A 12819-nucleotide genomic window follows, 5' to 3' on the forward strand; every position below is an offset into this window, starting at 1 on the left:
TTTGTATTCTTGTTAAAACATGTTGCTCCTGTGGTGGTACTTTCCTCCTCCGACTCGTCCTCCTTGAACCGAAACAGCCGCAACATCTAGCTTCCTTCAGCATGTCCTGAAGTCCAACTTTTTGTGCAATGGCTGGCTTCCTCTGCCTTTCAGGTGCACAACGTTTCGTCAACATTCTGGGTTTTGTCAGGGAGAAAACTTGCAACCATAGAGCATTCAGAGTCACATGGTTAGCTTCTTCTGTTTCTGCTATTGTTTGTTGCCGGTTAGCAAGCAGCTCACACGCCATGACCACAGTAAGAGACGGCACGAAGGAGATTGATTGACAGTGGTCTACAGCCAATCAGGACGCAGAAGACAATGAGCGGCGCAGACAGAAAAGAGAGAATAGAGAGAGACACCGCCAACCGTGCTAAGGCACACAACTACAACACTCAACTTCCCACAGTGCAATTCTTCTTAAAGGGCCAGGCGCTGCCTGTGACGGCATTCATATGCTGTAAAAAAACAAAAACATTGCACTTTTTAAAAAAATCAGCGAAAAATAATAATAATAATTTGTTTAGTCTTTTGTATTATTTATGAATGATTTCTGTGAGTTATTTGCAACAGGATGTCTCCAGTATTGAAGTGATCTTTTTAAATAAATGATGAGCGCAGTTCAAAAGGTAAAGATGGAGGGTTATTGTGCCGCTAACAAGTTATTGCTTGGTTAGCTATCCCAAACTCAATTGTTGCTGTGTGAGTGACTTCTTTAAGTTCCCAGTGTGCCAAAACGTAAGACTATGTGGCGATGAAGCATCGTGTCATTGTGTTGTATTGTAGCTGCCGTTGCAGTGACGATGTTCTTATGTATGAAATTCTTACGCGTGAAATGCGTGAAATGCTGCATTAAGTTGTAAATGGCACCAGGGCGGCTCCTGTGAAGCCAAGAAAGAGTGGCGGATTTGTCGCCGCAACTTTATGTTCATTTTAATGATAGATGATGCAGGATTGTCTGTGTGCTTAGCGGTGCTCTTGTCATCCAGATTAACTTCAGCGCCGTCTCAGCTTCTTTCCCACAGAGCATGCAAAAAAAAAAAAATCCCGTCTCCCTTTTCTCTCTCAGTAGTTCATTTACTGGTGATAAACACGGTGGTTTGTATCAGCAGGATGCACCTGGCATTACCAACAACGCCTAAGAAAGCAATTAGCCGCCACTCCTGCCCCTGTAGATGCCCACGGGCGGTGTAACAAATGAGCGCCGGGGTTCCATATAAGGAAGGCGGCTGTCGTCGTTCAGTACCCAACCTGACGCAGGGGGACGGCTAATATTCCGGACGGATCCCAAAAGGCCAAGCACGGTATCGCTGACCTGCACAGCCAAGGACAACTGGAACACATTTAACCACGTGGCGATGCATGGACGCGCACACGTCAGCTGCACTGGCTTCCTGCTGCAGTGCACTCTGGGTAATGACCCATGTTTTCCCCAATCCCCAGCTTTGCATCCAACAGAGGGATCATTTCTCTTCCCGGGGAGGCAAATCAAACATCTGATTCTGACAACGGGGGCCTTCAAGTCGCTGACAGGCAGAAAGTGAAGAGTTTGAGAGTTTCCTGTGCATTGGCGTGGACAAAGTGATGACGATGCCATTAATGCAGCGGTGTCCAAAGTGCAGCCCGGGGGCCATTTGCTGCCCGCTGCTGTGTTTTTTTTGTTTTGTTATTGGCCTGTGACATATTCTAAAAATAGAATAAAAACAACAGCAGCCAAATTGGAAACATCTGCAGTCATTTTACCAGAATAAAGTCAAAATATTAAGAGAAAAAAGTTGTAATCTAATGAGGAAAAATGAGTGATTTTATGAGCTTAACATTACAAGAAGATGGCTGAAATAGTTGCATCTGTCATTTTTTACTATGTGGCCCGCGCTGGAAAAAGTTTGGACACCCCTGCACGAGCGTAGTAGGCACTCACGTGCGCACATGTCGTCATTACGCATCTTTATGGGCTGCGCCACGCGATGGACAAAAGCAGCTACCATTGGTCGAGACACCGAGTGCGTGCCTCTGGTGTGCCCCGGCATCTGCTACGAGCATTTTTAAAAGGAAAGGCAGCACACGGTGATCTGCTGTCGTGGACGTGGAATATGGATGGACGCCTTGCTGTGTCCACGTTTGCCAAGGTTGGCCCTTCCGTTGTCATACCAGCAGTGCCTGGATGGACTCTTTTCCATCCCTCAGCGCTTCTGTTAATGCTGATCCTCGCTTCAGGTGACTGGAATGGTCACAAGGGGGAGGAGAGAGGCAAGGAGGGTTCTGCTCAGCAGTATTATTGCTCAATGGGCCGCGCTCGCTCCCTCAAGGAGCACAGATGTTCGTTACATTTGCCTTAATTTTTCCTCCCCTTCCACCGTGTGCTGCCTCATTTTCATCACCCTCTTTCTTTCCCTGTCCGCAGGCGCTACGAGGCGTATCCTGTGTGTGCAGACCTGCAGGGCCAGATCCTGGCGTGCTACCAAGAGAATGCAGGCAAAACCCTCCATTGCTCCAACATAGCAGCGCTGTACCTGCAGTGTGTCAACAACGCCAAACAGGTGTGCACAATGTTTAGGTCGAAAATAGCAAAACACTCAACAAACATTCCATTTCATTCATACCAAACACTTGTTCTGTCTGTAAAGAAAAATAAGCATGCAGCGTCACGGACAGATGACACGTAAGTGGTCACACTTTGTTCCGTGGCTGTCTGTGATTGGTGTGTAGCGGTTGGTCCTCGTGAGCGTTTAGTAGGATGTTTCCACAACCTCACCACAAGCACATCTCACCAGCGCAGTTGCATATCCACGCTAGGTACTCACAAATAGTCAAAAGAAATGCAAATGTTATTAAAAATACCATCAATTTATCTACAAATAATAATGACAAATACATTCAAAATAAGTCACAAATCCAAATAAATCCTCGCAAGGCCAAACCCCTCCATCAGGCTACCTCATCGTGTGGCCTTTCACTTCACTGAAAAGACAAACTTGCATTATGCGCTTTTATCAGGTAGAATATGATTTCCAAATCATTCCAGATGCCCTGGGAAAAAAAAAAAGCTACTTTAGCCGTAAGGCCTTATTTCCCTAATACCTGTCGACACAGGCGGCCTTTTGTGTGTGTTTGAATGTCATTAGCGTCGGACGGCACAAGTTCTAACGTGTTTTTGCAGTCGCACAGTGAAGCCACTCAGGTGGATGCTAACCTGATTTCCCGGCACTCACTCTGCGATACATAACAACCCAAAAGACTTATTTACATTCATGGAGCTTTTCTATTAGATTTACTTTTCCTCACAAATGACTTAAATTGGCTTTTCTCGCTCATCCTGGTGGGGCATTAGTATACATCTTTTTTAAGCTATATAGTGTGCATCATGTAAATTGGAAGGATGTTTTATTCATGGCGTGCGGCGAGCCAGGCGGCTACCTGTAGCCTCGTCAAGATGGGGTGAATTATGCCATCTTGTGAATTGTGGCTATGGTAACCCCGGCTCCTTGGCAATCATTGCCCAAAGCCTGAATTACGCTTTGGTGTAGACACTACGCCCCCCCCTCCAACGGCATCTTGATCTTTTTCGAGCTCTAGACCAGGGCTGTCCAGACGTTTTTCCAGCGAGGGCCACATAGTGAAACATGGAAGCATGCAACTGCGCCACTTGCATAGTTTGTAAAAGATATGCTAAGAAGTATCAAGAAAGAGTGCATCTCAGCTTTGTGATTTACTGCAGGTGAAAACAATTTATCGTTTGCTCTTTTGTTGGGTTTTTTTTTTTACATTTTCCAAATATTTCAACTTTCTTCTCAAATAATCTTTGTAAAATGTCCTTCTTGTGGTGTTAAGACTTTATTCTCCTAATGTTTTCACTTTATTCCATAATATGATTTCATATTTCAACTCTATGGGACTACAATGACATTATTTTTCCTCATAATATTGTGAGTTTATTTATGTTATAACCTGACTATTTTTCTTCATGTTTACACTTTATTCTCGTAAAATCGCAACTCTTCTTTCCATTTCTGCTGTTTTTTTTGTTGAATTAAGTCAACGTTTGTCTTGTAAATGTTCTTCTGGTAATATTATGATTTATCTGCGTAATAGTCTGGAGCGAGAACTCGGTGAGCAACCATGACACTCGTTAGTTTCTTTTGTCGCGAGCGAACAATGGTAATTAAAGAGAGAAGGGGAGTGTTATTGGCGCTGGAACTCATGGACGTGTTAGCACTCACTTTTATTGCAAATACTGACCTGAAATCGGAGGAGAAGGCGTCGGAAGGTTGGCCGTATGCCCTCCAAACGAGTCGTATGCACACAGGAGGGGATGTAGCCAAAGCCGACCAATCACTGACTTTACAGTCCGCGTCCCTGCAGTACGAGGTTACATTTTCCCAAAGCAGGAGGGGTGTGGAGGGGGAGGAGTGAGGCGGGAGCATAATCCAGACTTAAGGCGTTTAAAGTCATTACACTTTTGCGATAAGGCTCCCAAGCAATAAGTGACAAGCAAAGAAGAATGAGGCTAATAGTCACAGTTGGGATGTTTACACTGCTTTATCGGAGCCAAGCTGTGCAGGCAGCAAAGGTCAAAGGGCGGGACTTTGACCTCCGCTTTTTTCTGGCTTTGTCCTTCTCTGCCTTTCATGCTTTATGCAGCTGAAAAGTGCAGAGACGCCGGTGAGGATTCAAGGAGCAAGTCAGGATAAAGTCAACAGCAGTGCTAATTAGCCTTATCAGTGCAGTCGCTGATGACATTTAGAACCACTTTCACTTTCTTTGACGCCCTCCTCCTTCCCTCCTTAGTCACATTCCTAATGCATTCAGCACTTAACACCTCCAGATAGCAAACAGCCAGCCGGAGGCAGCCGGAGGGCAAGAAGGATAAAACCCGTCTCTTTCTCTCGGCCTCGCTCTCGTTCCCTTTGAATGAGTTTATCGTGCGGCCCCGTCACCGCGTCCACGGCCGTCCGCCTCATTCCGTATTCCCGCCGCAAGAGTGGCCCCTTGCTCCCTATCTTTCCCTTGTCCACTTCATTTCTCCCACTGCCCCTCCCACTCCCCTCTCAGGGCGGTGTTTGTGCTTTTAGAGCGAGTGTGACAACGGAGAAGGAAAACTCCTCAAAAACTTGATCAATTCATCAATCCGGGACCCCGCAGAAGATTCCATGCTGCCAGCTTTTTGGGAACAGTTTGAGCAGGACCATTTTCCTATTCTCTGCTAAAGTTTGACCTTGACAAAGGTTCCCAGCAGCCTGAGTCGATTTTGCTTGGTGCAATGGAAACAGCGCGGAGCGCGGATTGGTCACAGAAAATTGGCAGCTTCAAACGAGCACTTCTTGTCTTGTCGATGGCATCTTCCCGTCTTAAAAGAAAGGCTTCTGCACACAAGGGGGTAAACTGAACAACAGTTCCCACCATCAGTATCCCGCACCAGTCATCCCCAAACGTCGTAGTAATGTAGCAACGTATAAAACAAAGAACACTCGAGTGATTGGATGGGAATAGCAGCATGTCTTCAATGCGCTTGGAGATGCTTCTGGAGAGCTCCTTTTTAACCTGAATCCAAAATGACGCAGCAATGAAAATCCAGTTTTGTATAAGTAATTGGTCGGGAAAGGCAACAATGTCTCGCATGCAATTGCGGAAAGTTCAGAAGAGTTATTTTTTACTTTTGTGGAACGTTCTGGATAGTTATTTTTCCACTTTAATCCAAAATGACCAAACAAGGAAAATCCAGTCTTTCACAAGTAATTGGATGTGAGTGGCAACAGCATCTTCAATGCTAAGGTGGAGCATTCTGCTTAGCTCCTTTTAACTTGAATCCCAAAATGACAGAACAACGACAGTCCAGTCTTGGAACACTAATTGGATGGGATTTGCAACAATGTCTTCCATGCTTTTGGGGGAAATTCTCAATAGCTCCTTTTAGCCTTAATCCAAAATGACAGAAGAACACACGAGGGTTTTAGCACGTAAGCACACCTGGAATGTGTGCATGTGTGCACGTGATGTGACATCACAGTAAAATAAATTGACTGTAAAAGAAATCCCAATGTTTACTAAATGCATGTGTATTTACATTTAAAGTGCAGTTTTTCCCAAAATAATAACATGAAAAATCCAGTTTAATGTTGCTTCTGAATGCGTTTTGTGGTTGTGTGGTTGGGGGGGCCCCTGTCCTATCCTGTGTCTGTATCCTTTGTCTATGGACGCTGCCCTTACCTTTTGGGTGTCATCATGGGTCCCATGGGGTGCATTAGAGAAGAATGTACTATTTATGGCAGTGCGACCACTTTGGCATTATGGCGACAGTGTTACAACCGAAAGGGCCAATTGACAATAACGTGGAATCGCCCTCAAACTGTGCACTTTTACAGGCGGCTCAATAATAGGAGGAGCATTTTTGGAGGATCTGGACTTACTTCTCACTCCCTCGCCGTCATTTCCAGCCTTCATCTCTCCTCTAAGGCGGTGTTCATCCGGCGTCTTTAGCTGCAGCAGCTCCCAGTTCAAATGGTTATTGACAGCTAGTGCCGGGGATTTGTGGTCGCACTTATCGCGAACACGGAATCCACTGCCCTTGGGTGCTCTCTCGATGGCTCAGCCCTCCCTCCTCCTCACCACCACCACCACCTCCTCACATCCCTGTTCGCCTTTATTGTACTCCTCTTTGTCTTGTCTACCCCGTGTGACATAATCCTCTTGGTCTATTTTCATTTCTTGCTTAAGCTTGTCTCATTTGTTTGTCTGCAGACCAAGTTGAGGACCGGGGGTTAGAGGAAGAAAGGGAATAGGAAAGATGGAGCAATGAAGAGTTTTATTGTGTGGGATCTCTGATTATCGACCCACTGACAAGAAGAGGAGAGGAATGAGTCAGCACCAAGATGCACACCCTGAAAAAAAAAAGAAAAAACTCTGTGAACACCGGACCTGAAGCCCTGTCATGTGTCTCTCCTGTGGACGGCGGTGACACTTTTCCCTGTTTGGATCCACCGAAACGCCTTAGACGGACAATCACACGGTAGCAGATACAGTAGCTGACATTTCAGCAAGCATTTTCTTCTGCATTGTCAAGGAACGATACTCTAGGAAGTATTGTACTTGAGAGTAGTCAGTGTGCAGCTTGGATAGCAGTATCGATTTACTCTCCGCTGAAAATGAGTCAACAAGGAAGCATTATTGTCTAAATAGCTGGCAACACGAGCCAGTGGGGACGTCGCGATACACGATAGTGGCTGCACGAGAACAAGACGGTATTTTTAACATGACTTTAAGAAAACTACAATGACAAAAGGCAGGACTGTTACTTAAGGAGGTCACAAAACAATGCAGCTACATTGCATAGCTTTGCATGATGCCTGTAACTGATGAATTGAAACAAAAATGAAAAATGATAAAAGTTGAAATAATGCTGACAGCTGTAGCTGCTCCTACTAATCATTTATGTTGACGTAACGTTATGTCAAATAGATGGCAGGAGATGAGCTTTCTGTTTACTCTCAAAGAACGACCGTTGCAATGATGCTTAGAGTGCCTTACCAGGCCGTAGGTCCGTTTTGATCTGACAAATCTAGAGTAACTTTGATCAAATGCAGCTTCTGCAACTCCAACGGAAAAAACAGCCACATGTCACGAGCGGGTGACGCTAGAAATGCTGAAAGCAGACAGGATTGCAAGGTTTATAGTGCGCGTAAAGCACTTAATGTGCGGTTCCAGTCCTGCCTCGTGCACTGCCACTTCCGTTTTACGTGTATGAGCGATCAGTCTTCCCACAGGACGAGAAATCGAGGTCTGGTCACACCCCTACAAGCGAATAGCAAGAGAAGTGTGTTTTGATTACAGAAGCTCGGTGGTGGCGGGGGCATGATCTAGGCCTGCGCGAATGCAGCCGCAACTGGGGGAGCTGTGGTTCATTGAGGGCCGACCTGAATCGGCCACTCAATCACCTTCACCTTCCTCAGCAAGGAGAGAGCGTCCATGTCCAGTTTCTGCTTCCGAATGTCTCAGCCCTCGATGGAATTCATGTTTCCCTCCGTGAATGCCGACGCTCCCACAACCTCATGCGTGGCTATTCAGGCAATAATGGCCGTGCGTTGACTCGTCTTCAGTGGATAGCTCATCTATGCTGCTGTACAAGCTGTACACTGGCTGCTCTAAAATATATCCAAGCGTGCTTTTGGATAGTATAGTCCCTTGAGAAAAGGTTCCGTCATAAAAATGCTTGCTGAAATGTGAGCATCGTACTCGTGTCTCTGAGCTCTGAGATACTGTATCTGGACTCCTCCCACCCTCATGTACGCCATTACCCAGAGGAAGTATTTTTACAAACCTCATTGCTTTCTATGCACCCCCCTGCACACAAATACACGTGTTCACATCTGTGTTGTGCTTATTCGTGTAACTCCGATCAGAGGAGAAATAAAAGATGCAGCAACTCTTGTTGAACTTTTCTTTCCATTAATATGCAGCGGGCGCCGTCTCTCTGGCGTGTTTTATGCTAATAACGCGCAAGCCTTGATGGATGCGCGGCCCCCCTCGTGTTTGTCACGTCGATACTTTGCCAGGCGGAGCCCAGGAGGCTGGCAGTTGGGAAGTATTCGCAGGGCAGATCTCGAGCTTCATAATCTGTTTTGTTATTTCTGTCTTTATTTCTCCAACACCCCCCCCCCCCCCCCCCCCCCCCCCACACACACACACACACACACACACACACACACACACACAACCGTACTGGTGTCCCTGCTCAGTCTCTTGGAGTAATGTTGTCTTGGAGGAGGCAGCTTCTTCATGCTGCCCGCACCACTTTTTGTTGGGGGTGACGTGCAGGCAGGTGATCTTAATTCAGAATCGGGGGAGGAAATGAGCGAGTGGGACGGACGGAGGCAGAGAGGGGAAGGCTGTGTGTTCAGGAGAGTCTTTGGGATTAATCCCCCCCGTCCGTCAATCAGCTGTCCTTTTGCTTTCTGACTTTTGGAGTCCCTGAGGGGTTGGCTTCTGTTATACTGTTTGGGATCATGGCTAGTGGAGCTCACAGCAGGTGCTCCCGAGCTCTCTCCGTGTCTTCTCAGGCCAAGCTAAGTGATTTAACAGCAAAATCCCGCCTGCAATGAGGTTATGTCCCCTCAAATCAAATTAGGAGTCGACGGGAGGGGCATGTGATCAAAGCGGGGGGGGGTTTATGAAAGCCTGTACCATCTCAAGAGAGTTATTCATTTTCCCTGGAAAGTCTCAACAATGTCTTGGTGTTCTGCGTAAATGAAGTCATGTTATTTCATTTGATAGATGACGATCAGGCTTGTAAGTTGCATGTTCTGCTATTTTTATGTGCTTTTTGCACAACGTCCAGCAAACGGAAAAATTCACAACAGGTGACCTTTTTCCCCACAAAAAAGCAGATCTTCTATCAGTTGTTACGTCGTCGTCTCGGCCTCACGATGTCTCTCAGTGCATCTGTCTGTCTGTCCATCCGTGCATTCGGACGTTTAGAGAAGCTCAAATAAAGCAGGTTCATCCTCCGCTTTTAGTGAGTAGTGTACATCAACACCGATCATCCAAACTTTAAGACCAGCTGAGAAATTGCAAGAATTTACATTTTTGCACCGGGGCCATCGCCTTTTTTGTGTGTGTGGTCAAATTTTAAGAGGCGTCGTCAAGATGCCCTTGAGTTGTAAACACTGAAATAGAAGTGCACGGTGTTGAAATTCAAATCAGACGACGGCAGGAACTCCCCGCGGGGGACTGAGTAGGCCTGCGCTGTGATGGACGTGGCGAAGTGTGTGAAGGTGAGTTGAAATTGACTTCTTGGGGGAAAATAGAAATGTAATCAAAAGGCAAGAATGCTCTGGTGTGCGATAACTAGTGGTATTATTTGCTTCTCTGACATGAGTGAGTTTTTAATTGCAGAATGTTGCTTAAAACGTCTAATTTGACATCAGTTGGTGCTTGGCGGCTGACATTGAGCGTCTCCGCTGCTTGCACCGCCCGCACCTTGATGGACATGGCGCTGATCTCTGCTGAAGGTGAGTTGAAAATGACTTCTTGTGGGGAAACTCAAGTGTAAACAAAAGGCAAGAATGCTGGTGATGGGGGGGGGGGGCAATTGGTAGTGAATGACTTGGAATTTAGTAGGATTTTGTACAAAATGTAACAAAATTAGGAGGGATGGGGTCCACGTTTTTTGGCTTCCGACACGATACGTTTCTTGCTGATCTGGTACCGATCTTTTTTTAAAATAATAAAATAAGCTTTTGTTCCAAACATGAATTTGTGGAATTGAATGTGGTCATGAAGGCAGCTCTTCAAAGCATTGAAAATAATGCAAGCAAAGTTCTGCTGAATGTACTTTTTCATTGCACAGCATGAGACACTATTGTTTGGCTCACCTCTGTGAGTCACGTCCCTAATCCAATAAAAGATCAAATGGAAAACATGTCAAATACTTTTAGTGTAGGACTAATCATTTGGCATGGTTATAGATCCATTTGGGGTGTGATTTACAATACATTACTTTTTTTTTTTTAACTCAAAACAATAATTTATTGACAGTCCCTAGCATAGACGAGCAGCACTTCCTTTGCGAGCTCCCCGCACCATGACACAGCAGTCCGGGCGCAGTGAGGGGGACCTACCACTGTAGCTACGGAGCCGAATATCCGACGTCCACCGTGAAACTAACGTCACCACGGTACACCGCGGACACGTCTGCACGGTGGTGTTGCCTTTTCTTCTTCTTGCGGGCGGCGGGAGTGGCGTGGCAACCAGCTTTGAGGCGCATGATGGAGTGTGGCCCGCAGTTCCGAACGATATTATCCGATCTTTAAAATACAGCGGCCGACCTTCAGGATTGGGATCAGCTGCCGGGACATCCTTAAAAAAATTAGTAGAAGATGGCTGAGGTTTTTTTTTTTTTTTTGCTGCCATGAAAGGAGTGAAAAATATCAAGTTCTTCTTCAAAATGTTGTTTTTTCAGCACACCGTTGATGGAAAATGTAGTTTTGTGTCATTTGCGTTGCGCTAAGGTGAGGCAGTGAGGATAAAGCAGTGTTCTTGATTGCGGTCGAGTCTCTGTAACGATAACCTGAGCATTACTGGAGGACGCTAAGTGGTACACCGTAGATACCATCAGTTTCCTGTCATGGTCATTCCTGTTTCTGTTCTTTTCATTTCATTTTCGCTTCATGCGGATTTGATAACCCTCTGGAAAAAGAGCGCGCGTCATCTCTTTGTGCTGTTTGAATGTTTCTCCCACATCCTCTAATGTTGCATTGATTTTCTTCTCCTGCGCTGCGCCTGCATGTTGCTAAGAACTCCCAGTCCAAGTGCGTGCACACGTAGGAATGCTTGCAGGGTAAGTGATCCAACTCTTCATTGTAGTAATGGGCGGCCAGATGGCAAGCTGCTCCTCCTCATCCTCTGCCCGGGATGATGGTTCCATTCATCAGGCCCGGGCGCTTCCCCGAAAGCTCCCCCCCAGGCTACAACTCACTCCCCTTCACACCCCTTTGCTATTCACTCTTATTTATTTATTCTTGTTTTTTGTTTGAGTCTACCTTTCTTCTACTGTCCACTTTGTTTGTGTGCTGGTGTGTTTGCTTGGCAGCATAACTTCTGCTGTCACGGGAGGGGAGAATCCTGTCTTTACAGCGAGTAGGAACACAAAGAGAAGTAAATAATCCACCGCTCATCAGTCGCATAAGGCAGGGGTGTCCAAAGTGCGACACGGGGGCCGTATGCTGCCCAGCGGCTGTTTTTTTTTTTTTTTAATTAGCCTGCGGCATATTCTAAAGATATCATTTAACCAGAAAACTTAAAAAATGAAAGGAAAACCCATCAGTAATTTTACAAAATTAAAGTCCAATATTAAGAGAAAAATGTGTAATTTCATGAGAATAACGAAAGTAACTTCACTTCAGTAGCATAAAGCTGGAATATTGAAGAAAAAGATGTTTTGGTTTGTTTTTTAGTCATAAAAGATGATGAAGGTAAAATGATGGCAAGAAGGTACACGTGCGGGAAGAAAGTAGACAAGAAGACATTTCAAATAATCGGAAAATTAAAGAAAAACAAACATATGAGAATAAAATCCAATCAGAGTAAAGTCAAAATATTAAGAGAAAAAAGTCTCAATTTTAACAGAAAATGAAATGATTCCATTTCTAATCCTTCTCCTTGGAAATGGACTCCCAGTATCACCGTATCGCAGTATCACCGCGCTGAACAAGGCGTGGTCGTACTTGTCAGTCTCGGACCACATGTCCTCCTGTCCACTTTCTCATGCACTCCAGATCATTATGCATGTTACAAACTGGTTAACTGAAAGGGTTTCCAAGTTCCAGTGAAGCCTGCATACTCAGCATATCATTGGCCATGCTGATATCAGGATGGCTGTGCTGTATTGTGCTCCCACCACTAGAGGGCACATTCACGCGCTCTATTTTTTATGGGCTCTTGCTTCTGCACCGCACTGGTGTGTACCCCCAAGTTAATTCCACAAAAGAAAATAGAAACATTTTAGCGTTTGATGACATTTCCGCGGCGCTAAACCTGTTACACGGCCCCCGCATAAGCCCATCCAGCCGTGAACTCCGAGAGGCCAGTTGAGCCTAATCCCTTACGACTGTAAAATATGTTTCCTCACCCTTCACGAGGGGATTTAAATTACTTTTGCGACTTGTGTCGAGCCTCTGAAGCCAGGAGCTTGTTTTGCCCGCAGCATGCACACCCCATGTGGACGGGGGGGCTGCCGGATTGTAGAGTACGATGTTTCTATACATGGATACACAGTGCGGTGTTATT

The 12819-nt window shown here is 45.7% G+C and overlaps 1 protein-coding gene across 7 annotated transcripts in view; it reads left to right on the top strand.

The window, feature by feature from the left end:
• chchd3a (coiled-coil-helix-coiled-coil-helix domain containing 3a) overlaps nucleotides 1–8472 on the top strand; it is a 62137-nt gene extending 53665 nt beyond the window's left edge. For 4 of the 7 annotated variants that reach the window (XM_054800912.1, XM_054800915.1, XM_054800916.1 and 1 more), the window contains 3 exons: nucleotides 2444–2579; nucleotides 2667–2701; nucleotides 6778–8471. In XM_054800912.1, coding sequence (XP_054656887.1) covers nucleotides 2444–2579; nucleotides 2667–2701; nucleotides 6778–6787 — 181 coding nt within the window. In that variant the 3' untranslated portion in view covers nucleotides 6788–8471. Of the gene's footprint in view, nucleotides 1–2443; nucleotides 2580–2666; nucleotides 2702–6777 lie in introns of all 7 variants that reach the window. The other 3 variants (XM_054800911.1, XM_054800914.1, XM_054800913.1) reach the window with 2 other exon arrangements.
• The last annotated feature ends 4347 nt before the right edge of the window (nucleotides 8473–12819 follow it).

Source organism: Dunckerocampus dactyliophorus, chromosome 15, assembly GCF_027744805.1.
Source record: "Dunckerocampus dactyliophorus isolate RoL2022-P2 chromosome 15, RoL_Ddac_1.1, whole genome shotgun sequence".
Taxonomy (NCBI): domain Eukaryota; kingdom Metazoa; phylum Chordata; class Actinopteri; order Syngnathiformes; family Syngnathidae; genus Dunckerocampus; species Dunckerocampus dactyliophorus.